General features: G+C 39.1%; 1 protein-coding gene across 1 annotated transcript in view; it reads left to right on the plus strand.

Moving 5' to 3' along the window:
- Positions 1-22,620, plus strand: part of lss (lanosterol synthase (2,3-oxidosqualene-lanosterol cyclase)) — a 46,403-nt gene extending 23,783 nt beyond the window's left edge. The window contains exons 11-22 of the mRNA XM_041263740.1: positions 94-121; positions 3,408-3,464; positions 4,231-4,302; positions 4,880-4,930; positions 5,652-5,801; positions 6,358-6,454; positions 11,913-12,018; positions 14,285-14,350; positions 16,493-16,573; positions 17,762-17,932; positions 18,669-18,747; positions 18,997-22,620. Coding sequence (XP_041119674.1) covers positions 94-121; positions 3,408-3,464; positions 4,231-4,302; positions 4,880-4,930; positions 5,652-5,801; positions 6,358-6,454; positions 11,913-12,018; positions 14,285-14,350; positions 16,493-16,573; positions 17,762-17,932; positions 18,669-18,747; positions 18,997-19,134 — 1,096 coding nt within the window. The 3' untranslated portion in view covers positions 19,135-22,620. The remainder of the gene's footprint in view (positions 1-93; positions 122-3,407; positions 3,465-4,230; positions 4,303-4,879; positions 4,931-5,651; positions 5,802-6,357; positions 6,455-11,912; positions 12,019-14,284; positions 14,351-16,492; positions 16,574-17,761; positions 17,933-18,668; positions 18,748-18,996) is intronic.
- Positions 22,621-27,900: the final 5,280 nt, after the last annotated feature.

Consider the following 27,900-nt stretch of genomic DNA (forward strand, 5'->3'; position numbering starts at 1 on the left):
AAACATGATGCCAGAACACTCACTGGCAGAGCTGTGTAGGAAGATTTAAAAAGATAACTTCTATCAAACCACTTTTCATTGTATTTTCTACAGGCTCGGCCTTGATGGAATGAAGATGCAGGTAAGAACTCTGATCCCTTTTCAGCTGCTGGAATGTGGTTATAGTTTTAATAATTACAGGATGTCCACTGTCAACACCATTACACACGCCATCACTGTCAACATCATTACACACATTTATATATAAAAAATCCCAAGTCTGGCAATGGAATGTGAAACAAGCAATCGAGCAAGGTTCCAGTTGTCCACATACTGTAAGGATGTGGGCAGTTGGAGCCTCTCACTGCGCTGCCTCACAGAATTTACAGTACTGGTTCATCTTTTTTTACAGTAACTGTAAAAATGAGTGACCAACTACCTGAAGATGTAAATGTCTCTAAAGAAAGTGAATCACTAAAAATCTCTGAAGTAGTAAGCAGACATGCCGATTTGGATGAAGAACTTAAATGAATTGGAAGATGGAGAAAAAATAAAGTTAAAGTGGGCAAATGTTGACTTTTCAGGACTGTTTAAACAGAAACAAATTGAAATGGATGTCTCCAGCTGTGGAAAATGCACGTCTTAATCAAATACCAAGGGATTTCTATTGCAATGTAAAAATGCCCAAGGGGAAGAATATACAGTTTCAAGCTACTTTAGTCTCAGAGCTGGAATAAAATATATATTTGAAAAAAAAAAAAGGAAAATCTGTCCATGAACACACTCACCCTGACTCGCATCAAATTATTTAGCTGTTTGTAATAGCTACAGAAACAGACATTTCAACGCATTATCCACCGATCTCCAACACTGTCGACTGAAGCGGCTCTTGGTAAGGAAGATCTGGCTAGACGTACAGTATTATCTAGAGTGCCGTGACGCTGCCTCCTGTTGGATCTTTTCAGCATGTTTTTAAACAATGTACATTCAATAGAATGTACAATTCAACACATACCAAAAATAGTCCTGTTTTCAATTAAGTTAATTTACTCAGCTTTACTTAGTGTGTAGTTCAAACTTATAAATTAGTACAATGCCTATAGAAAGTCTTTAAAAATGTTCACCTTTTGTTGCCTTATAGCCTGGAATTAATTAGTTTTTTTCCATTTTATCTACACATCCTACCCCACAACTTCAAATTTAAAAAAATATTCTAGAAATTTTGTAGAAAATTAAAAATAAAAACTGAAATAGCTTTGTTGGATAAGTGTCCATCTGCCTTCAAACCTAAATTAGCTCAGGTGTAACCAATCACTTTCAAAATCACACACCAAGTTAAGTGACCTCCACTTGTGTTAAATTGTAGTGATTCACACAATTTCAGGATAAATTCAGCAGTTCCTGTAGGTTTCCTCTGCTGGCTAGTGCCAAAGTATTTATTTCAAAGTAAAACCTTAACAAGGACATGAGCACCAAAGCAGTTCCAAAAGAATTCTGAGACAAAGTTGTTAAAAGGCACAGAAAGAAATTAAGAAGTGGAAGGTGTATGCCACCAAGACCCTGCCTAGATCAGGCCATCCCTCCAAACTGGATGACCAAGCAAGGAGGAGACTGATCAGAGAGGCTACCAAGAGGCCAATGACAACTTTGCAAGAGCTACAGGCTATTATGGCCAAGACTGGTCAAAGTGTGCATGTGACAATAATATCCCAAGCTATTACTCAAGAAAGCCCACCTTGAATCCCGTTTTGAAGTATGCAAAAAAACACTCGGGAGATTCTGTAACCATGTGATAGTTTTGTGGTCTGACAAAACTAAAATGGAACTATTTGGCCTAAATGCAAAGCGTTATGTTTGGCACAAACCCAACACAGAGAAAATAAATTTTACAAACCCAAACTGGAAAAGCAACTGAACAACATTGATAAATAAACTTAGAAAACATTTTACAGAAGGCACAGCACAAGAAGTTATAAAAAAAAGTATTTTTTTTTTTGACAATTATATTCCTTTACCAGTTGTGGGTATCGCTTAGCACGCTCCCTCTGTTCCAAATGCTTCTTGAAGTTCCTGTGCCAACTAAAATGTATTCTCTCCTTGGTAAATTCTTCTCTGTGCATTCTTTGTAAAGTACCCAGGAGTTGATGGCTGCTAGGTCCAATACATTGTAAAACACCTGAAAAGGTCACCATTGGGTGACGGCTTCACGGAATACTTCTGTGCCATCTGATCTAAAACATCAACTATTTTCTTGCGTTGTAAAACTCCAGGGTCTCTGGTATTTATTTTCGCTAGTCCCGATGCTAATTGACTGAACAAAGCTGCGCAGCTGGTAAACAAGTGCTGCCTTCGAAAAGTTTTTGAAAAACAAGACTGTCAATCATTCACTCAGGCAGAGGGTAGAGCATAATCAAATTACAGCTAAGCACATTGCAGACTAGTAAATAAAGTAGAATACCTTTCTGTATAATCACAGTACAATTGTTTTCTGTGTTTCTGTCAATGTGACTGCTCCCGGGGCTTTTAGGTATAATGTAATATATCTCCTTTATTTCTGCACTCCCGCGTCTCGTGCTTTTTGTGAGTATTTTATTACATACGGACAGAAAGGTACATGAATGCACAGCCCCATATGTATTGCACGACTGCAGAAAATTGCATTTTAAAACCAAAAACTGTCAAAATAACAGCCGTGGGGCTTCTAGTGTTAAACAATCTTACAAAGCAATCTGGGAGAGGCCTTCCAATTTCAGCATGTACAAGCTCTGTGGAGAAAGACATCTCAAACAAAGACTGTGAAACCCCCAACTGCTCCATCACACAAGAAAATGTACACCCCCAACTGCTCTATCACAGAAGAGTGCAGGGGCCTCTCCTGGACAGTATACTTTTCAATATCTTGACCCTTAATTGTTGGTACCAGGTTCCAGAACGCTGTTTATTTGGTCCAATGGCCAGTTTCTTATCTTCTCATTCTACCCCGCTAAGAGGGTGTTATATGGTGCACTTGTCCCTTTTTTCTACAGATGTTAATTCCTTTCAAATGCATCGATCAACCCCAACATTGTATAGTGTGTGTGTGTATATATCATGCATACAAATGAAATACTTATCAGCAATTCGTATTATCAGGAATCTAAAGCCACATTATTATTAAAGAATAATGGAATGTATTGTACATTTTAAAAGTACTGTATTTTTTTAAATACAGCTGTAAGTGAACTTTTAAAGTATAAATTGCAAGTGAACTACACTTGAAACTGGCATGTACCATTCTGATCACAGGCATTTTTAAAGGCGTCCTCAACATCGCGGTCTTGAGCAAATCATAAACATTGACTTGCATACACAGTTGGCTGTCGATTTTGCTGTTTGAGGGGAGATTGTCTGGTTGATTTTTTTTTTTTTTTTTTTTTTATGTATTACAGGGCACTAATGGATCTCAGCTTTGGGATACTGCATTTGCTGTCCAAGCATTTCTTGAGGTAAAATTGTGACTTTTTTTTTTTAATGAAGCATTCTTAAATCTGTACACATGCAGTACAAACTATCCAGTAGTTAAACATATATAAATAAAAACGGGCAAAATAGGGCTGAGTGAAAAAAAAAAAAAAAAAAAAAAAAAAATAGAAAATGGAGCGCTTTTTAGAAAGAAGCAAAAGAATCCCAAACAGCAGAGGAGTTAAGACATTTCTTTCAATACAGCTTATGCCTTGCGCACGCTACAATGCTTTGCTATTGAGTTGGCATATATTTTGTATGTTTCAAACATATTCTGCCATGGCACTTCTCTTGCACTGTCTTGTACACTAGGTATTCGGTACATATTTTACTGAAGCAGCACAGTAACTAGAGGAACGAGCGCACTGCTTTGTATACTATACCCTGGTCTATACACGGAATCTGCGCCATGTAGAGTTGCTACATAACGATTTGGTAGCGGATTTTAATAATGACTTTTATTTACATAATATGCATTGTGCAAATCAAATTTTTGCATCTCTGTGACATTTAATGTATAATATTCACACATTGTCAAACAGTTACTGTGAAGAGAAAAAAAATACAGTGCGTGAACCCGTCTGACGAACCTTCCCTAAAATTTTGGAATCTCCTCCCAGTAAGACATATTGCCTAGTTTATAATCCAATGCCAGTTTATACTTTTTTTGATCTTTTTACATTTTTGAATCACTTGTATTTTAACAAGGAAAGTATGACCTCTCCAGTAACGCTAGCTTTATATTTCCAGGCAGGTGCGCAGGACAGATGCACATTTACACAGTGTCTTAAACAGGCTCACGAATTCTTCAGAATCACACAGGTAACGATACAAAAGTCCTCTGCATGCATCTAAAGCCATCAGTATATAACTATGAAGACAAGTAGCCCCTCCCATGTATAGAAGCATGTTTCTATTGGATGCTTAACTATGGTGCCTCACTGCTTGGGTCATCTTCACAGGGTACACAAGACTAGTTAGTCATGTTAAACTTTCATAAGGGTATATCATAATACAAGTATAGCAAAGTGTAGTAGAGCACAGTGAAAACATGGTAAAGCATGGGTAAGCATTATAAACCCAGAGGTATCCTATTAAAAAAAAATAATAATAATTGTCAGTTACCATAAATGCATAACCATTTTAAAAACAAGGGAAACTGCAGAATTATGGAAGATGGTCCAAGGCCTGTTTTGAGCTATTACTTTGTCGAGGAATTTGCTGGTTTTTCAAGAGCACAGCATTTATTTTTATTTTTGATCTATTGGATCTGGAATGTTTATGCAGGATAAAAAAAATGCACAATTAGTGTCGGGTGCATTGAATTTTTTTTTTTTTTTTTTAAATTTAGTTCTAATCAAGGCAAACTGTTTGTTTGTTTTTTTTATAACTATATTAGATACCAGAAAACCCACCAAACTTTGAAAAGTACTACCGCCAAATGAACAAGGTAAGTGAAGGCCTCTGTGTCTGTTGTAATGCTTGTTTCATTACATTATCTAAATGAAGTATTATACAAGCAGAGAACCCAGCTTACATAGAAGTTTTGTGGGTGGAAAACTTGTTTTGGTCTCTAATGCTTATCTAAAGATATTAAATGTAATTCCCAGCCAATATGTGGAGGCTGTAGCCAGTATAAGACTAGAAAAGGACAGTATGTATTGAGTATTTAAACAGGAATCAGTGTGGATCTTTATCAGGGGTGCAGAATACTGTAATCTTTGAGGCACAATCACCCAGGTGCAGATGATGTGTGCACTAGCTTATGGACTTGCATTACTGTGGTCTGGTACTGCTTCACTGTCAGTGGCAGCAGGGTCTTCAGGGTTAAAGCATGTCGCACACTGCACATTTTGTCAGTCATCAGTCACAGTAGAAATTTACAGTAGTTTGTTTAGAAAGCGGGATCCCCAGACATTCTGAAATATCAATCTTTTATATAGCACCTTTCATAGTGGACCACCATCACAAAGCACTTTGTATGTAAAAGCAGTGTTTTTTTTTTTTTTTTTTTTTTTCTGGTGCTTTCCTATGACAGAACTATTGAGTGTTTTCACCAAGGAACATTCAGAATTCAGAGTTGGAATGATAGTCAGTGTATCAGTAGAGGACTTTGACTTTGGGCAGTTGTCTGAATGATACCTGAGCCACCTATGTGTGCTCCTATCCAGGGAGGGTTTCCCTTCAGCAATCTCCACTGTGGCTGGATTGTTGCTGACTGTACAGCTGAAGGCTTGAAGACAGTGATGCTGCTTCAAGAGAAGTGCACCTTTATCAAGGACCACATTCCCAAACAGCGCCTCTTCGATGCTGTCAATGTGGTAAGTTTGTCCTAAAGTGTGCGTTTTTTTTAGTAATGATTATTGAGTTGGATGCATTTGTGTTTGACAAATAGCAAGTAAAGTAGACGGCCACTATGCTGATTTCAGACTTCCATATCAGAATTCTGTTTACAAATATTTCTAGTTTATTCCAAGTTACTGATTCTTGACGAAATAAAATTTAAAAAAGTGAGGTGGGTCCCGGTGCGAGCAGCTGTGAATTAGTCTGCTGTAGCTATTTAATCAATCATTTAAAGAGCTGTATTTGGATCTCCCACCGTTAATCAACTGAATTGTATTCTAGGTTTCTCTGTCAAGTTCCTGTACTGGCATATTATGAGTGGTACTTTCACATCAATTTGCTGCATGTTTATAAACCATTGGATTAGAGATGTACCCAAAGATAATCCAGTTGATGGTTAAATCTACACGAGTGCGTGATTGCTTTATTTTAGCAGTTGGAAGGGAGTTGGACGGGTAATGAATATCCCATTTTAATGTTTGCTCAGTTGTATGGTCACCATAACTTTCATTTCTATTGCCTTCCACTTGGTAGCTACTCAGCATGCGGAATCCTGATGGTGGATTTGCCACCTATGAGACAAAGCGTGGAGGCAGGCTGCTGGAGCTCCTCAATCCCTCTGAAGTGTTTGGTGAGAAGCGCATTTATTTGTAAAAACAGTGAGTGAGTAACTGCTACAGCGAGCCGATTTGTCTAGGTACAACATTAACCCTCCACACACAGAGTGAACTCCCAGTCCACACGCAGAGCGAACTCCCAGTCTCCATGTTGCTCGGGTAAGGAGAAAAAAACCAAACTATCTCTTTCCCAGAGATCCTTGATATAGTCTTTTTTTTTTGAGTCAAAGTAGTATCCCTCCTCTATGTAATCTCCCACATCCTTTAGTATTGTTGTCCTGCGTATGCATGGGTCTGAATGTAGTTATAATTACTCTTCATTCAGTTATATAGTACTTTTTAAAATTGTATTTTATTTATTTATTGCCTTTTTATATAGCGTTTTTTGTACAGTCAGACCATTTAAATAACATATTTTAATAAGTGTAAGCAGTCCCAGCTTCCCTGACAAACTAAGGCAGAGCATTCCATACATTTGGGAGCTCTACAGGAAAAAGCCCTACCTCCAGTGTTGCTTTTGTTGACCCTAGGAATAATCAGCAGCCCTGCATCCTGTGATTTGAGTGTGGTTTGGAAGATATGGGGTCAGTAACTCTCTTGGAAATAGCTAGGTGCTAATCCATTCAGGGCCTTTTAAGTTAACAGCAAAATCTTAATCAATTATATACTGCAGTGAGCCAGTGTAAAGAGGCTAAAACAGGGGTAATATGTTCACTTTTCCTGGTTTTTGGTCAATTTTAGCACCGGTATTTTGAACAAGCTGCAAGCGGTATACCACACGTTTTGGGACACCAGAATAAAGTGCATTACAATAATCAATTCTAGATGAGACAAAGGCATGCATAAATCTCTCGGCATCAAATACTGAAATAATAGGTCTAAATTTTAAGCTATATTTCTCAAGTGGTAAAGATACTTTAGTAACTTCCCTAATATGAGTCTAAAATTAGAGGTTAGGATCAAAGATGACCACAAAACTGTTAGTTGGTTCTGAATCCACTAGCATAACCTCTGTTTTATCTGAATTCAACATTAGAACAATTCTGTGACATCAAATGCTTGATGTCTGTAAGGCAAGTAGCTAATAACACCCAGGCAGAAGAAATTCCTGGCTTTAGGGACAAATATAGCTGGGTATCACCAGCGTAGCAATGGAAGTTCACTCTGTGCCTGCGGATAGTGTTGCCTCCTCTTAGTTTTTTCTATATGTGTTAATCGCATGCCTTCTGTTTGTTCATAGTGTGGTTCCCCTCTTTTTATTTATTGCATTTTTGTAGCGTTTTTATACAAAAGTATTGCAAAGCACTGTACAACAAACCACAATACATATTTATAGCATGTCACACATGCAACTGCCATAGTCAGACCATTTAAGTAACATACACATTAATAATACAAAAGCAGAAATTTTAAAGTTACATTAAAATCCACTAAGAGAGACATTTTATAAGTGTGTTTTCAGTCTTGACATGAAAACTAATTGTCCCAGCTTCACCTTCTTGTGTTAGAAATGTATGTCTGTGTGTTGACATGTCAGACACACCAACACAAAAGGGAGGGGCTCTTTCGCGCCCACTTTCACATTCTGAAAGAACCCTCTCTTCATCCTCAACAACAAAAAGACCAAGCAGTTCAGGGAGAAACTGAGCATGTCTTCACCCAAAAAAGAGAACTGCAAAACCTAAACACCCGGGACAGCAGGGAGAAAGACGTGCTTCCGAAAACTGCAGTGGCCATTACTGAAATTCCTAGTTTCTGCTCAACCAACTCTGCACAGGTAACGGTAACCAAAGATTTTTTCCCCCCAGTGGCTGCAGGAGTTTGAGGGCTCAAGGCAGGCTCTGCCTCCCCAGCATGTAGACAGGGTGGCAGTTTCTGATACTGCAACAGTATAGAGTGCATGAGAGCAGGATTGCTCTGCAAACGCACACAGCCTGGGAGATGACGTCATGAGTGCGCAGGAACAGGATTGCTCTGCAGACGCACACAGCCTGGGAAATGACGTCATGAGTGCGCAGGAACAGGATTGCTCGGGAGACGCAGGATTACTCTGCAGACGCACGCAGCCTGGGAGACGCAGGATTACTCTGCAGACGCACGCAGCCTGGGAGACTATGAGGTCATGGACTCCGGGCCGGATGAGGGCGCTTCAGTGGCTGGAGACGGCACTGCAACTGTGTATACAAATACTGATGTGGGTTTAAAAAGAATATCATCATCCCACAACATTAATACCCAGACAGGTACTGAAGAGGACGATTTCCTAAGCATCATTGACGCAAAGGATAGGAAAGCCTTTGAAGGTTTCCCCTTCCATGAGGCAGTCTGGAGGCCTGTTGAGGCTCTATGGGGTAAGCCAGCTTTTGCTGCACCAAATCTTCCCAGAGTGGTCAAATTCTGAGGCAGGAAGTTTGATACCTTCTTGAAGAGAGAGTACTCCTCCTTTCTTAGACATCTACCCCGGAGAACATCGAACTGCCACAATCAGACCACTTTAACAGTATACACAAACCAGAAGCAGCAATTTTTAAAGTTACATTAAAACGCACCAAGATAAAGCATTTTTTATTTAAGTGTGTTTTTAGCCGTGACTTGGAAGAGGTAGGCCGTCTAAGTCTTCCTGACGATAGCATTGACACCAATGTTAGGGCTGTGGTGAATGCTGTATCTGCATAAAGACATTTTCTGCATATGTAAACAGCGGTCTTAACCTCTGACACAGACAAAAGTACTGGAGCTACCTTTTCAAGGGGACCTATTGTTTGGTACTGGCCTCATGGACTCCCTGGCACAGATGGAGGCGGCAAGACAGGCCATCAGATCCTGCTCAATAGCCGGGAGAGGTGCACCTTTTCAATAAGGCTTATTTCTAAAGGCAAAGGTTTAGATAACAGCCAAACCAATCATCCTTTGAGGGGCAAAACTGGTTTCAACAGAGCCAAGGTTTCAGGCAATACGGATCCTCCTGGGGCTATAATAAGAGGTAGGCTATCTACGTTCTCCTGACATTTGTCTGCTCACAAACCTGCATCTTTCCACCCCCTCACATCTGCCAGTAGGGGGGGGGGGGAGGGGGAGTGTCACATTTTGTAACAAACGTACAGAAAATAACATCAAACATCTGATTCCTGGGGATCGTACAACATGGATACACAATATAATTCCAGCGTCAACCTCCATCAAAAAGTATGTGCTGCTTTCCCTCGCCATAGAATGGGTCCCTTCATTATCTCAAGGGTGTGTTTTTAATTTGCACAAAGAATTGGAAGGTTCAAAACGGTATCACTGGCCACTGTCAAAGCAGTTCAACCATGGCTGGTTTATATAGATCTGAAGGATGCATACTTCCATATCACAAGGATTTCAGGAAATACCTATGGTTTGCCATCAAGGACTGTCAGTACCAGTTCAAAGTACTTCCTTTCTGTATCTCCACAGCACCCAGGGTATTTAACAAGGTAATGGACAAAATAGCAGCACATCTGTGAAGCATGGGCATTCACATTTACCCATACATAGACGATGGGTTCATACAGGCTCCATCCAAGGGAATGGCATAGAAACACAATTTTTCATCTTTTTCAGGACAGGTCTGTTGGTAAACGGGGGGGGGGGGGGGGAAATCATCGCTCTGCTCGACACAGTCATTAACCATGCTGAGGGCTCAATTCAACACTATCTCAGGAGGAGCGTGTCTCATGGAGCAGAAGGTGAGCATCAGTCGCCAGAAAGCAAGTCAATTCAACGTAGCAGCCAAGCCAACAGCAGAAGTTTTTCCCCAATTTTTGGGGCACATATCATCATCATCAGTTTATCTGGTAAGGGGCACTAAGCTACACATGAGATACACACAGAAGTGTCTTTTGTCAAGGAACCCAACCCTTCCTGACTCCCACCTCATCAAGGTTTCACCGGGAGCTGTAACGGAGGCAAGATGGTGTAGACTCTCACCTCGGATGAAGATGGGACTACAGCTGTCCCAACTAACTCTGACACTTCAGTTGTTTTACAGACGCCTCCCAGCTAGGATGGGGAGCACCCTTCTCACAAAACCAGGTCCAAGGCTCTTGTTCACCAAGACAAGAACATCTTTATATAAACCATCTGGAGCTTTTAGCAATCTCACTTTTTTAAACAAAAGGGTGGTACTAGTTCTTACCAGCAACACAACAGCTGTAAAATACATAAACCACCAGGGAGGCACAAAATCATGGACACTGTGTGCCTTCTAGCCATACGAGTTAGCAACTGGTGCAGGACATCAGTATCCAGGCAAAATACATACCCGGGCTTGACAACAGATTCGCAGACCGGACAAACTGCCTCACGAGTGGGGAAAATTCAACCAGAAATGTTACACAAGGTATTCGGCTAATTGGGGCACCCAAAAATAAACTTATTTATACAATACAAAACACCCAGCTGCTACTGTTTTGCTCCTGTTTCTGGGAAACAGCAGCCATGGCAACTGGTGGGCTGTCCATTTCATGGTCAAACAGCTCAATGTATGCATACCCTCCCATGCCGCTAAACCCAGCTGTGATTAGGATTAAAAAGAAAAAGCTAACAAATCAAGGGCTATCTGAACAAATAGTCAATATCTTACTTGCGTCAAAGTAAACCTCCATTTTCAAGCCTATACAGAAAAATAGAGAGCTAGCTCTCTGGTGCAACTCAATGCCTGCATTTCTACATTCACAGAACTATCAATAAGAGCATTGGGACAGCTTTTTGTCTTAACTCACATACTCAGGGCAAACCTGTGTCAAAACAGATAATTTCCAGGTGGATTACATCTTGTATCGAGTTTTGTTATAAACTTTTTTTTTTTTTAAATCAAAACTGTTCCAGGACCTGTCAAAGCCCACTTGGTAAGAGGAGTGGCTACTTGAGCTAAATTTAAAATCCAGGACCTCTGCAATGCTGCTACCTGGGCCTCTTTCGAGACCTTTATAAAATACTTACAGTTTTAAATCTTTTTGCACTCTGACCAGCTTTACTCGCTCAGATTGTGGCTTCTTCCACTCATATCTGACCAGCCACCCTTTATCTGTTTAACTCTTGGTAGAGTTCACTCGGGTTGTGGAGTTCATCATGCAAGGTAAGAAGACAAAGATTACCTGGAATATGGTTTATTAGTAGAATGATGAACTCCACACACCTATACCCTACCCTCCTTATTTTTTGGGGGAAATTTGGACAACAATATTAAACTATGTGGGACATTATACAGAGGAGGGACACTGCTTGTATCAAGGATCTCTGGGAAAGTTTTTTTTTTTTTTTTTTTTTTTCTCTCCTGACCCGAGCAACATGGAGAGTGGGAGTTCACTCTGTGTGAAGTTCATTATTCTATGAAGAAACCATATTACAGGTAATCCTCGTCTTGTGTCCTAATCTCCTGATTACAGTAAAGAAGCCTCCTTTCTGTCCTAGTCTTTGATTACACTAAAGAACCCTCCTTTCTGGCAGGTGATATCATGATTGACTACACTTATGTTGAGTGCACCTCCGCAGTGATGCAGGCACTGAAGCACTTTCATGAGGAATTTCCTGACCACAGGACTGAGGAGGTCAGGTAAGCTTGTTTGGGATTATCTTTTTTGCTTTTGTACTAAATTTAAAATTGAGCCAATAATAAATGAATGGCGCAAACCAACAAGGATTTCCTCAAGCCTAATATATGTTTGAGATGGTATGTTTGTTTTTATGTAAACCAGTATTTTAAAGCCATGTGCTCCATATTGCCCATGTCTCTAGCTTATTTTGCCCATCCCCTAAATCTGTGGTTTTCAAACTGGGGTACATGAACTCTCGTCAGGAGGTACGCGAAATATCCTGTAATGGCAGACAACAGATTGCCATGTTGTAGTACTTTACACTTCACAATTGAATCAACAATTTTGAATCGCCTTTCAAATGAAAACACAGCCGTACTGGTGTGCGTTTCCTTTGTTGGGCGAGGTTAACTCTATAGACACCCAGCTGGCTGCTGACAGCAAGTGAGCGTTGAGCGCACACATGGTTAATTTACTAATTTAAATAGCGGGGTGGCAGTTACTGCAGTCTGTGGGTTTAAAAAAAGTAAATACTCAGATTTGTATGATGTTGCTTTTAAAAAAAGTGTAGTATTTATTTGGTAAGTTTACTTTCAGGAGTTTAAATGTTTAGTGTTTATAGTTTAATCATTTCAGTGTTTTATCTACCATTTATGTTTTTAAATAACTGTATTAGAGTTGAGCAGGCAGCTGGTCCGCCCTAAACGGTGAAATCACTCGCTTGTTCCGCACTGGAGCGACAATTTTTTTTTTTTTTTTTTTTTTTTTTTTTTACTTGCAGTGCTTGTATTTTTTTTTTTTTTTTAATTTTTTTTGTATTAATTAGTTTAACTCATTTGTTGTGAGAGTGCATTAATACACCTCCAGACTGGGAATTTTTATAAGCATTTTGCGAAGTCATTTTTGACTGCATGGTATAAATATCCACTTTCTACTTTCAACAAATTAGCTTTTGGAAATACTCCCTTCAAAACAATGTGCTTGTTCTGACTGGATTCGATACCGCACAAGACTCACAGTATTTTACATTGTCTCGGTTCAAGTGTTCAACAATAAAATTAGAGTTCAATTAAAAAAGCCTATTTAACTTTAACATGTTTTTATGCAAACTGCCCCATCTGGTTTCTCTCTCCACATTGGCATTAATGCATGACCTTGAGTGTTGCTTTTTGATTATTTTAAATTGGAACCTTAGTTTTGCTTTTCAGAAGCATAACCTGTTTTTGGACTCACCGGCATACTTTATTGGAGTCTGGATTTTTTATATAATTTTACATTGGCATTTTTAGTTGGTACATTTTTTGTTAGTTTAACTAACATCAGTTTTCCATTCACAGTACTTGGCCCCTTCTCCTTCCTTGTGTGCCTCCTGAGCCAGCAATTTATTTATTTATTTATTTATTTATTGGCCCGCTTAAAGCTTTTTGTAACTTTAGTCTTATTGGTTTATTTTTAAATACATAATTACATACCCTCTGTGTGGCTGCATTGTTTACTAATCGGGGCTTGGTTTAACTGAAGTCCGACCTGCAACACATGACACACATGAAACCGAAATATTGGCTTGCAGTCTAATTGGCCTCATTCTAACATGCTGTTGGCTTCTACAGTTAAAAGGTTTTGCAAGCACTTTAATAATTAGAAAGTACCATATTTGTTCCTGTTTTCATTGATATATTATGACCCTATTTCAGAGGGGGGTACACGGTAGACTAGATTATTTGGAAAGGTACGGGGCCCAACAAGTTTGAAAACTGCGCTGTGTATTTTTTTTTTTTCTGCAACTCGCGGGGCTGCGTTTCCAGGAGGTGTTTTTCTGTTCTGCTGTGAAAAGTTAGTGACTGGATGTTTTCTTTTCTGTCCTAGTCTCTGATTACTGTAAATAATGTATATTGCCATTATATAGTACATCATTTAAAACCAACACTTTTATAAAATACTAATAATCACAAAATATTTTAAGGTGGAAGTAAAATTTGTCTGCATTTCTCGGATAAGTAGAATATTCGAGTTTCAATCTGACTTTGCAAAACACCAGGTCTGAAGAATGTACTTGCCTCCTCCCAACCCACCTGTTGAGTGAGCTCCTTGCTACCAGCTCTAAGTTTTGATTATTATCTCCAGTTTGGTTCACCCTGACACACATACTGTATGTCCTGGGATTTCATGACATTCTTTACATGTATGTGCTATAGTCTCACGATTCCCATGTAACGTGTCAGTATGGCTGACTTATATTTATTTACAAATGAATGTCTGAAGCTTTCCATCCCTCTCCCCTGACAGGAGTACATTGCAGAAGGGTTTAGAGTACTGCAGGAAGGTGCAGAGGACTGATGGATCATGGGAAGGGTATGTTCTCTCACACACAACTCCAGTTGCAGTTGTCTAACAGTCTGTTTTTTAACTTATGTTTAAAGGTATGTATGTCTATCACACTTTAAATTGTTGCTGTTATCTAGAGCAGGGGCTACACAGGACAGCTGGTTGAACTGTTTTTGGCGTTTGGTAGAGTACATGATACAGATTATCCAGTGTATCATTTCTCAAGTTAAATAAGGATAAGTTTCTTACTTGCATGAAGGATGAGGAAGAAAACACTATAGAAAGTGCAAAGCGGCAGTTAGAGTCCCTTTTGGATCCTTTTTATGTTGGCTTTATTGTATTAGTTATTATAGTTTTATCTTGAGGCTAATGTTTTTTGATGCTGTTGGGATTGAAGTTAATGGTAACATGATGCACGTTTTACAGTGCGACTATTTTGGATAATTATAAAAAAAACTTTGCCAAATAGAAAACGAATGTGTGTTTCCAAAGAGATTCCCACTATTTGATATTCTGTCCTAAACCTAGAATACAATTTGATTTTGATTTAAAAACCATTCTTGAAAAAGAAGCTCCTTTTTGTTTAAGAATGTCATAGGTGGTATAGGGAGGCACCCTGTTTGTCTGTCGGTATGCCTGCATTGTAACATATGTGCTGTAGGTATTTCTTGGTCATAGAATGCAGCAACTATTTAAACACACCTAGTCAAATTTGTAAATCTTCAGGTAACTTTCTGAGCTTTGAACTGTGGTGTGTAGAGCTGCAAGTCTAAAGTTCTGAAGACTTACATTCATGCGATACGATGCAGGCTCTACTGTGTGGTAATTGACCACGACTGGCGTTATGCGTTCCGAGTCGTAGGAGAGGGCACTAACAAAGTAAAGGTCATCTACCACACGGTAGAGCCTGCATTGAGAGGGCTCCATCGCTATTAGAAAACAAATTATTTCTTTCTTTTCTCTCCAAAAAAAATTAACCCTATATTTACCTTGCACTTCTGATATTTTGCCAGTTAACATTCCATTGAGGAAAATATTCCCTAACATAATTAAATTAGAGAAACGACACACACGTAGAAAGAACATTGTTATTGAAATTATTATTGTTAATGTATTTATTTATTGGGGTCTTGCACTTATTTATCTGAATAGTCCGTGTAGTATTGAATCTGACTCTAAACTTGTAGGCGGGGCGTCATTCAAGCACGCAGGGAGTGGATTGGCTGGTGCTGAAAGAACTGAAACAGGGTTGGCAGTTTGACTGGCTGGTTTTGAGGGAGTGTGTTTGGATCCAGGCGATGACAGAACTGTGGACCAATCGTGTCTTCCCTGTTGATTTGCTGTCCAGTAGCTGTGAATTGAGCCTTCAGTACAGTGTCCTGTCACAGACATGATTTCCCTCCTCTCTAGACCAGCGTCGGAGTATCTAAGTAGTTTGTTATCAGATTTAGTTGTAGATTAAAATGTTAAGGGAAAAAGCCACTATTTGTATGCAGATTGATTTTAAAATGTCGAAGTTAAGCACTTCAACATTCCAGCGGGCATCTATGATAAATAGAAGCCCGCTAGATGTGGAAGCTGATTGGCTGTCCACACTCAATTGTTTTATTTCTTATTTCTTGCATTTAACTTGATTAATGCACTGGTTTGAATTGTGCATTTTAATGTATAAAACGTTCACACACAGGATAGTTCAGCACTCTAGAATACCTGCAGGATAAGACTGCATTTGAAACTCAGCAATTCCTCAGTGCAGACCTGCTGCATTACATAAATAGATGGGTTACACTGTAGTTCCCACCCAGCATGGACAAAATCATATTGACATTGAATGAAAAGCCATGCTGGTCCGATTCAGTCTAAAGGATGGTGCATATTCAGCAGGTTCCTTGCATGATACCTCAGCCACAGTCACGGAGGACACTGACAGCCACTGTGATGTGATCACACTGTGCCAAACCTGCACCTGAGTGGCAACATTGGTCTCTTTCTGTCCGCAGAGCCTTATTAAACTGGTTTCAATTTTGTGATTTGTTTTTGTGTTCAAAATGGTAGTGGGGGTACTGTCTCCAACTTGTTCCTCAAACCAAATATTGTGCTGAGATGTGAGCTGCTTTCAAAGTCTCAAGTGACTAATGAAGATGTTTTTATTCTCTCTTTTTCTCATAGGAGCTGGGGAGTGTGCTTTACATATGGAGCTTGGTTTGGTTTGGAAGCCTTTGCCTGCATGGGCCACATCTATCAGAATGGGCAAGTTACTGTTCAGTGAAACTTGGGCCCTAGTCAAAGCTTTAACTAGTCTGTATTTATTAATGAAACCAAATGTGATACCAAATGAAAAAACAGTGGGTAGGAGATTTGATTCCAAAATCATTATTCAGAAGTAAGCTCTGTTCTGAATGCCTCTCTTGAAATGGTGTTGGAGTCCATTCTGAGGTACAGTCATGCACTGGAATTGTAAAAATAGATGGAAATTAAAAATGGCCACCATTAAGCCAGTGGTCTGATGTGCAAGTTACTACGTGAGACTATCGTGTATCAGTAATGTTTGTGAAACAGCTGTTCAAAGCTTTTAGACCACATCGTTAAAATAAAGGATGTACAGGAGGATTGTGCGTGCCGATTCATTTAAGAAATCCCACTGTAAACAATAGGAATTCAAAAATAGATAGACGCCACCACTTAAAACAGGTGCGCTTGTGTTAATGTGATTCACTGATGGACTGTATAAACTCCCACACAATAACCTGACATTCAGAATGTCCCCCAATCATCAGTACAGTAATCAAAAGCGTGTGCGGTTAAAAATCCAAGACACTCATTACACTGAGAAAAAAGATATTAAAACCTAAGAATCACGTCTGTTAAGCGATTACAAAAATAAACTTAAATCTTAGTCTTCAATTTAATTGCATATTGAATTGATAATTACTACATCTAATTTATTTATTTTTTGTTTTATTACTAATGCTGTTGTTATCCTTAACTGTAAAAAAGTTTAAAGTATATTTATGTATTTATCAAATCAACCAAGAAATGTACCCATTGAGGCCATCACAAATATACTAGGGGCAAGCTTTTGAAATTACAAAGACAACAGTAAAACATGTGGCTCAAGCTTGATCAAAAGCGTAAGAGATCAGAAAACATAATAAACAGGATATCTTTTTAAATGTGATTGTGACATGCTCACGTCATTGGTGTCAGTTTCAGGCAGAGCATCCTGGTTGCCAAGGTGACACAGCTGAGAATTCTTCCTCTGACATCCCCTCTGGTGTTGTCAATTTCGATTTCCTCCTCAAAACCGTGCTTTGAAGCAATGTTGTGTTTTGAAGCAGGATGGTGTAAGTGGTGGATACTATAGTGGGGATGTAGCATTGGTTAAGAGTGGGCTGTTTGGAAGCTGATGTGAACCTTTGCAATGTGTTGTCCTTTCAGCTCTGCATGCTGGGAGGTGCAGCAGGCATGTCAGTTCCTGCTGTCTCATCAGATGCAGGACGGAGGCTGGGGGGAGGACTTTGAATCCTGTGAGCAGCGCAGATATGTCCAGAGTGAGAAGTCGCAGATACACAACACCTGCTGGGCTCTGCTGGGGCTCATGGCTGTAAGGTACAAGCACTCACAATCATTAGCTCCTGACGTGTGGATTACTGCACAACCTTTCTAGCCTGTGTTTCAGTCTCTGTTTACAAGTGTAATGCAGATTATTCTCAAAGTATTCCTAGACCTCTAATAAAAAAATAAAAAAAAAGTCTTAATATGACTATATACATTCAATTTATTGGTAAGGGAAACCATACCTGTTAAGGGAATGGTGAGACAGGAGTGAGGCAGGAGGGTTATTAACAGGCCTGACAGCTTGCTGGCACTACAGCAGGGTCTGTGGGGGAGACTCTGAGGTCCAGCGCTGGACTCGCACGGCACCAGAAACCTTCAGCAGTAGGAGGGGATGATGGGTTAACACCATATAGTGTTTGATACTTCATTGTATCAACATTCTTTGTCACTTTCCTATCACATACGTTCTAAATATTTTGGCATTTTTTAGAATCCTAGTTTTAGAATGTGCTTTCACCATGTGAAAAATTATTTTCTGAATCTTAGCAAGTCTTCTAAATAAACCTGATTTGAACACATTAAGTATGCAAGTTAAATTGAAGCCACTAAAGTATTAGGAAATACAAAAAATGAAATATTTACTAACTGCTAAACATAATCAACCTCCTTCGTTTGTTCTAATATGAAATATACATATTTGTGAAATTCAATAAACAAAAGCAGTGTCCTTGCTAATAGCATGTATAATTGTGATCCATCACAGATTGCTCACCCCATTGTTTTGCAGGTACCCCGATGTTGGTGTGATCGAGCGAGGGATACAGATGCTTGTTAACAGACAGCAGTCTAATGGAGACTGGCCACAGGTAATCAAAACACAGCTTGTTTTCACATTTTACACAGATTGCATAGATGGGAAAATTTAAACTAATAAATACAAACGTCTTATCTGTGGGTTTACTGTATAACTTAATTTGGACTATTGCAGTTCTTTTTATAATTTGGTTTAATCTAGTGTGCCTAGTTTGGATTCTCCTCTGCCCACTCCAGCGTTAAACAGTAAATGGCCCGTTTCACTCAGAGTTCTTACACATTCTCTCTTCTCCCTCCTGTAGGAAAACATTGCTGGTGTTTTTAACAAAAGTTGTGCTATCAGCTACACGTCGTACCGCAACGTGTTTCCAATATGGACGCTAGGACGGTTTGGACGCTGCTACCCCACTAGCCCATTGGCAGGAAAACTGAAAATGTGAACAAATGGACTCTTTGTGAAAGACTGACAGTGCTTGACTATTGTTCTTCTGAAAAATACATTCATTTGAATAACAAGTAATACATACACAATGTAGTGAAAATCGTATTTTTGTGATCTCATTGTTTGCAGTGTTTTGTAAAATAAGGGACTGGGTAAAGGGAAGACATTAAGATTATAGTAATTTAATAATCTGACTAGCACCGATTGATAAGCAGAATATTGTCACTTCATGTACACCAATAAGTTAAGAAAACGTATCGGTCCAGGATATTGTGTTAGTGTGTGCGATTTATTCAAGAAGCATATTGCAGGAGTATAGTGCTCTTGTAGTTGCATTTTTATAATTTCTGGATACCGCTGTTCACAATACGCTCAGTATGTTGACAAGCAGGTTTTAAAGTCTTGAATTCCCACCCCCACCCCACCCCCACAGTAGCTTGGTACAGTTGGGTTGGCTTATTGTTTTACACAGAGGCTTGGTATAGTTGACCGCCCGAATCATGTACTACTTAACATTTCCCTCTTGAGTGGTTATTATCAATGCTCTTTTCACAAGAGGGCCATTGCTCTTGGAATGACAGCTCCCACAGCGCAGATCCGTCTGCTCACACAGGGTAGTGCTGCATATGCAACTTGTAATAGACATCGTTGTGTCGTAGTTGTATGCTACAGTCGGATCACATGATAAGGGTGATACTTAGTTTTATTACCTACATTTATTTCATAACAATATCCCACGACCCTTAGGTTTAGGTTATTGGTCATAACTTTAAATACACACAACAATAACCGAACCCTAAGCTTATGGTTCATGGGGTATTATGGTCACTTGGTAGGGGTGTTGAGGGTCAGTGAAGCGCAATGTAAATTAAGAGTTGCGCACGCAGCACTACTCTGCAAGAGTTTTTTTTCTGCACCTATATACTGTTGCTTTTCACTTGTTCCCCATTTTTATATACTTGTACAAGATCTGTCTCCCTAGAGATACACTGACCACACATCCACATGTGGTCCTCCATGTGTCGCTCCATAACCTACTGCAGCTCCCTGACTTCTTGTCGAATAAGGAACTGCTGTGATAAGATAACGGGGCAAGCTGATTTGAAAGAAATACCTGAATCTGGTAGACAGAGGTTGCTACATGGACACTTAAACAATGCACTTTTACAACTCCTCAGTTCTCTGGTCTTTCATTGGCGAAAAGTGTCAGTACTTGAGCAAGTTTAGGATCACCTAGAATGTTAGGATTGAGAAAATAAATAAGTCTATTTTAACATCTTTTATTGATGTCTTGATTTTTATTGACAAGGCGTCTACTGGAAGCCCTAATTTTGTCAGTTTTTCATTAAGTATATGGGAAAACCACAAACCGGTGTGTAATTTAACATGTGAAAGTGACATTGCTCAGCAGGTTTCATTTGACTTTGAAGCAAAATGAGTTTAAGGTTATTTACTTGTGTTGGTGTATTTCTTCTTTTACTCTGACAATGTAGAGTGTGTGAGAAATACTCTCAACTTGATTAGAGTGAGCCAATACACACTTATCAGTTCCATGTTTCACTGCAGAAAAGTGGCAGTACATAACACTACATTGAGTATCCTCTACTGATGACATCAGTCAGAATTCTAGCTGAAATGTCTCCATTATGACATAACAAACATGTTATTAAGACTGAAAGAGATCCAGCAATGAAACAGTAACTAATACAATGTCTTATCTTTCGATTGGGGTAGTTTTAAACTGACATAATGGCTGAGCACACAGCCAGTCTAGAAAGGGATAACGCGCGGTTACTAGCTGAAAATGAACAGTTAAAAATGCAGATTAAACTGATGAAAGAAAACCAGGAATTAAGAAAACTGCTCTCGCACAGTTACAGTGAATTGCAGAAAACTGAAGATAAATACAATGAGGCTACTGCCTTTAACAACTTCCAAGCAGCTTCACTGGGAGGACATGGTAAGATAACAGGAAAAGTCATTCTCTATGTGAGGATTAACAGAAAGTCAGATATCCGGAGCAGTGCCTAATATAACGGGGTAGGGGTCAGGGCTGGTGGGCGACTCAAAACATGAAGACGTAACCCTAATACCAGCTCTTGGAGCGGGAGGTCCTGGGTGCAACCCCTGCCTGCAGGAACAGTGGTTCACCACGATATTAATAACAGAAATGCAGACATCCAGAGCAGTGACTAATACATGTACTGGCGATATGTTAAGGACTCATTATGCCTACCGTCAACTGCAGTAATATAGGCAGAGTTGTCATGTTTTAATAGTTCTTTGTTGTTGGTTATTTACCGAAAGAGTTCTTTTGCCGTGGCTGCTGTTTCGTTATCTTACCAGGAACACCTTGTAAATGTGATTTGTCTCTATGGCCAGTGATTTAACCAAATTTAATATTTAAATGCAAAACATATTTGAATTATCTGCAAAAATGTGCTCTCCTCATTTCTTCACAAGCTCCACTACCAGGGCATTCATTGTGAGATTATTTCTTCACTTTGTCATTTGTACTTGCCCCGTAGGTTATGCCAGCTCATTGACAAAATTAAGAGTTTTCCTTCTCCCCACCCCTCCCTATGCTTGAAAGGTATACACAAACGTAGACAATGTTTGATGCTTGTATCATTGTGAAATTAGGTCTGAAGGGAAATGGAAGCTTTGACTAGCACAGATGTATAATTTCAAGCGAGTCATTTGGAAATTAATTGTGATGGAAGAGACGTTAGTTTCTAAAATGCCTAAACCGCGCATAGAACAAAGCTGCGAAGAATTTCTCCTGATCTTGTCAACTGTTTAATCCACTGGAGATCAGTGGATACAAGTATGTTATAGGAATGTATTGTGACTGTGCCTCTGCTGAGGGAAGTGGAAATAGATTTTGGGTTGTGGTACCTGAAACTAAGCTGCAGTGTGAAAGACGCAGTTCAAAATAATGTTGAAGGCTGTGTAGATATTTGACATGCTATTTGGGTTCAGGTGCCAGCTTATCCAATATCATGATTTCTTTGTCTCATGCACCCTTTTTTTCAAAATATTCACTGCTGTAAGTGTAAATTGTATGCTTGCATTTAATTCTTAATTTGAATATTTGTGCTAATTGAAGCTACTTATGAACACGTAAAATTTTCCAATTCTCTTTCAGTAACCTGCTTTCTGAGTAAATGTTGAATTGTACAACATTCTGAAACACATTTTGTGTTTGCCGATTTAATATCCCTTATGCGGATTTGATTTCATTGTGCAGTTATACATGTATTTTCTTATTGTACTTTTATAGAAGGCAGACAGTATTTACTATACATAGGCAGTTAATTAAACTGAACTGTCACTAATGAGAAATGAAATTATTTTCTGTGCTAGGTCTGTCAAAATAAGAGTAAATGTTTCATAGAAAAATGTGTATAGTTAGAACATATACTTTTTTCCTTGTATACATCCATTTCAGTTATTTTATTGCGTATCTAATAAAAAGAAATAAAACAATTTTTAGTGGATAAAATGAAACACTTTGAAAATAATGGTCCTGCATGTGTGTAATTAGTCTTCTAAGCCAAAGGCTGGGAAGCCTATAGTTATTGTTAAAGTTTTTTTTTTTTTTTTTTTTTTTCTTCCCCAAACTAAACTACTGCTTCTAGGCTGTGTGACTGATCAGGTTCTGACTTGGCATATATCAGCACCCAAACCAATCAAGTTTGCGAAGCAGAAGTTTTTGCGATAAATTTTAATGTCAAAATGGCTGCCACAAATCTTATCGAAAAAAATTTTAAATTTCCAACAAAAAAAAAAAAAAAAAAAAAACTTTCAAAATCTTCTGTGGAACAGTTGAAGTTGCTGATTTTAAACTTGGCACATTGAGAACTAAACACACTTAGACCGGTACTGATACTGGGGCTTGGGAGCCGTGAAACAGCCTGGCAGTTCTAGTTATATATGATGACAACTCTGGGAATGTTTGGTGTGTGTGTCACTTTTCCCCAGACCTTTTACACTGTCCTCTAGCATAAAAGTAAGTCAAACTTCTAGGAATGCAGTTTAAACAGGATGTTACCTGTGTGTTCATTATTTATAGTGCTTCAACAAAACATTCAAAATAAACAAACAAAGGCTTAACTCCTTAACAGAGTACTAACTATACCAGCAAGTTTCTCTAACTAGCAGTCCAGACAACTAAGCTGCTTACCAGCTCCAAAACACGCGGTCCTACCTTGTACAAAAGATTCTTGCTTCCTTCCCATAGCTCACTCTTCAATCAACAGGTTGACACTGTCCTTTTTTAAAAGGCTCCCAATTGTTTAATTGATGGCAGCTGTTCAATCAATTAGACAATTGCCTTTTCCAATTATGCCATCTAACATGGCCTCCGGGGAATTGAAGTCCTGCTGCGCCAGACCGGCAGGACTACATTTCTTTAAAACGGGTACAGACTGTGCATAATCCGTGGCCCAAAATATCGGCCCTCGACCACAATGCCCCACACTTCATTACTATATAATATATATATATATATATATATATATATATATATATATATATATATATATATATATATATATATATATGTGTGTGTGTGTGTGTGTGTGTGTGTGTGTGTGTATATATATATATATATATATATATATATATATACACACACACACACACTCACCCACCCCTCGTTATATCGTCCCTCACTATACTGCAGATTCAGATATATGGCGGTCCTGGAGTTGGCTCCCCATTTTTACTGTCTAATTGCGTATTCCTTAGCTACAATATGCATAGGCACTTAGAATTATTGTTCGTTTTAAGTAACTTCAGCCTAACTGAGGCAGAAGTATTAAAGGGACTAGGAGCTCTTTAAACAAATCCCCTTGGCCGGATGAAATCCTCCCAATAGTACTCAAAGAAATGAAAGGAGTGATTTACAAACAGCTAACCAAGATGATGCAACAGTCTCTTGACACAGGGGTTGTACCGACAGACAGGAAAATTGCAAAGGTAATACCGATCCACAAAAAGGGAAACAAAACCGAACCAGGTAACTACAGACCAGTAAGTCTGACTTCTATTATATGTAAACTTATGGAAACTGTGGCAGAGCAAAGCTCTGCCCTTTTTAAATTGGCAGGGATGGGGTTAACTTCCCCTACCTGCCTGGGTTTATTATGTTCAGGTGGCTGGGGTTGATTAGTTGATTAGGTTGATTAACGATCAATCAGCGCCCAGCCACCTGATATAAAAGGAGGCCTCTCCTTCTCATTTGGGGAGAGGGAGCTGAGGAAGCAGGTTGGTGTTTGTTTTGTGGTTTTTGAATTTTCTAAATCCAGTGAAGGCATTGCCCAGCCTGGAAACTTTATTTTTGTGAGTTTTGTTTTTGCTTTATTTGTGTTTGAGTATCTGTTATTTTGCCCTTGTGCACTTTATTTTTGTTTATTTATAATAAAATAGTTATTTTTTTGAACTGCAGTCTGTCTCTGGGCCTCTATCCACTCGCCAGCCTGCCACAGAAACTATAATAAGATCCAAAATGGAAAGTCTAACTAACCTGCTTGATTTATTTCAGGATGCAACATCGATAATGGATAATTGCAAAGCATATGACATGGTTTATTTAGATTACCAGAAAGCTTTTGACAAAGTCCTGCATAAAAGATTAATTCTCAAACTGAAGGCATTAGGGATTCATGGAAATGCATGCACATGGATTAGGCAGTGGTTAACATTTAGAAAACAAAGTACTGATCAGAGGAGAAACCTCAGAATTGAGTGAGGTAACCAGTGCAGTACAGCAGGGATCAGTATTATGTCCTCTACTAATATACATTAATGACTTAGATTCTGGTATAGAAAGCAAACTTGTTAAATTTGTGGAGGACACAAAAATAGGAGGAGTGGCAAACACTGTTGCAGCAGCAAAGGTCATTCAAAATGATGTAGACAAGATTCAGAACTGCGCAGACACATGGAAAATGATATTTAATAGAGAAAAGTGTAAGGTACCATGTGCTGGAAATAAAAATGTGCCTTATAAATATCACATGGGAGATACTGAAATTGAAGAAGGAATCTATGAAAAAGACCTAGGAGTTTTTGTTGACTCATAAATGTCTTCATCTAGACAATGTGGGCAAGCTATAAAAAAGGCCAACAAGATGCTCAGATATATTGTGAAAAGTGTTGAATTTAAATCAAGGGAAGTAATGTTAAAACTGCACAATGCATTAGTAAGACCTCATCTAGAATATTGTGTTCAGTTCTGATCACCTCGCTACACAAAGGATATTGCTGCTCTAGAAAGAGTGCAAAGAAGAGCAACCAGAATTATTCCGGGTTTAAAAGGCATTTATACTGGACCTTAACGCACCCGATTAAAATGAGGGACTGGTTGTACACTTTATTTGTTAGCCTATTTGTTTTTCTATGGGTCTCTCGCTACCTCGGGACCCTCGATATATAGAGGATTTATATTGGACCCCAACACCCGCGATATATGGAGTGGGTGGTGTGTGTTTGTGTGTGTATATATGTATATATATATATATATATATATATATATATATATATATATATATATATATATATAGTGACAAAGTGAGGTCCACAAAGTCAAACTTGTACAAAAAATCGGCTTGAGATACCACACACAACAGCAGTTCAAGGTTAAACAGGACTGTACCTGCACTTTTATTGCCTTCCAAGGTTCAGGCAGAGGGATAGTCGTTTAACAATTCAAAGTTCGGTGCAGGCCAGGAGGTTTGTCAGAACAGTCCAGGTCATACACAGGTTGTCAAACAGTTTAGGATTCCTTCTCTTGCTCATGGACACCACACTGGTGTCTCTCCCTACTTCACTCTCTTTCTCTGTCAAAACCAGGCCTGTTTACGTGGGCTGGCCACACCCTCTGCAGGTGTTCCCAAACCGCTCCTGAGCCTCATTCTGAGCCCTGTTTCTAGGCAGATTTCCCTGTCGGCCATCTTGTGTGTGTTAGCCATTTCGGGTACTTGTTGGCCATTTTGTGTGAAGGTAACCTCCATTCAAAACTTCCATCTTCAGATACCTTCCATTCCTTATTGTACCCCTTGGTTTATCACATATCCTCCTCCTCAGCTCCGAACCCCTGGGTCGAGCTACCGCTGAAAAAAAAGCTTGAACTCGTGATAAACCATCTGCGTTCCCTGTGTTTCAGATCAAAATGAAAAGGTGTAGGCTCAAGAACCACCTCATTACCCTAGCATTTTTATCTTTGCATCCATGTCAGTGGAGTGTGGTCACTAATCAGAGTGAAATGGCATCCCAGTAGATAATACTGTAGGCTTTCTTGGGCCCATTTCACTGTCAGACCCTCTTTCTCAACTACAGAGTAATTGACTTCTCGGGTTTCCAACTTCCTACTTAGAAATAGGACCGGGTGTTCAGTTGCCTCTACCTCCTGTGATAGTTCAGCTCCCAAACCCACCTCTGATGCATCAGCTTGGACAACAAATTCTTTATCAAATCCGGTACTATCAGTACTGGATTACTACACAGTGCTTCCTGTAGTGGTTCGCTGTGTCATCCCATTTCACCATAACATGGTCCAGTGCATTGCACCGTGTCCTGTGATAGTACCCTGTCTTCCTGTCATTGCAGCTGTACCACCAGCCTTCACTGAAAGCTGTAGATACTGTGGCAATGTGATTTGCAGTGCTCAAGATAATGTCAAACAACAAAGTGACTGATGAATTCACAATCCAACATCGCTTGACAACAGTAAATAATAATGAGAACTGGTAATACACAATGATGTGTATTGGTCAGTTAAATCCTCAGGGTTCAGTCCTGAAACACTAGACATGGTATTAAACACACACACAATAAACACAAATTCAGTCACTAGTACAAAGTCAGTGCTGCAGTGCACGTGGGAAAATACATTTTTTAAATATCTTTTATTGGTTATCAGTTTAGAGCAGGAAAATGATGTTTAACATTTTGAAAAAACACACCAATAAAACAAAACCTCCCCCAGGGGGAAAAAAGAGGCAACAGTTAGAGTCACTTTCTATTTGTAAGAAAATAAATAAAACACAGCACTGGGTGGAGGCTGGCTCAAGGAGTGATAAAAAATGTTAGAAAGGGTCGCCATGATGTATAAAATTTTCCTGTGTTTCCCCGAATGGTAAATGTATTTTTTTCCAGCCTAAGCAAATGCTTGACATCCTTGACCCAGTGTGGGACAGCTTGCTTCCAGTTAAACAAGATTGAGAGCCTGGCAAGCAAAGTCGCAAAAGCCAGGCAAACTGACTGCAGTTTGGTCAAAGGGATGTCTTCTGACACAATACGAAAAAGGTCAATAAGTGGGGAGGGGTCAATTTTTGTTTCAGTAATTTGGGATACATTTTAAAATAATGCCTTGGAAATGTTCTTATATCCTATCCCTGATTGGTGCTTTTGACGAACTTTATTCCGGATTTGCTTTGAATGTTCCTTCATCTTCATGATGTAGTTTTTGTTAGGAAATGTACTAACCAACTGTGGGACCTCCCAGAGACAGGTGTATTTAACCTGAAATCATGTAAAACACCTTAATTGCACACAGGTGGACTCCATTCAACTAATTATGTGACTTCTAAAGACAATTGGTTGCACCAGAGCTAATTTAGGTGTGTCATAGCAAAGAGGGTGAATACTTATGCAATCAATTATTTTCTGTTTTATATTTGTAATTAATTTAGAATAATTTGTAGATTTTATTTTTCACTTTGACATTATGGACTTTTTTTGTGTTGATCAGTGGCAA

This window comes from Polyodon spathula, chromosome 11 (assembly GCF_017654505.1).
Source record: "Polyodon spathula isolate WHYD16114869_AA chromosome 11, ASM1765450v1, whole genome shotgun sequence".
Lineage (NCBI taxonomy): Eukaryota > Metazoa > Chordata > Actinopteri > Acipenseriformes > Polyodontidae > Polyodon > Polyodon spathula.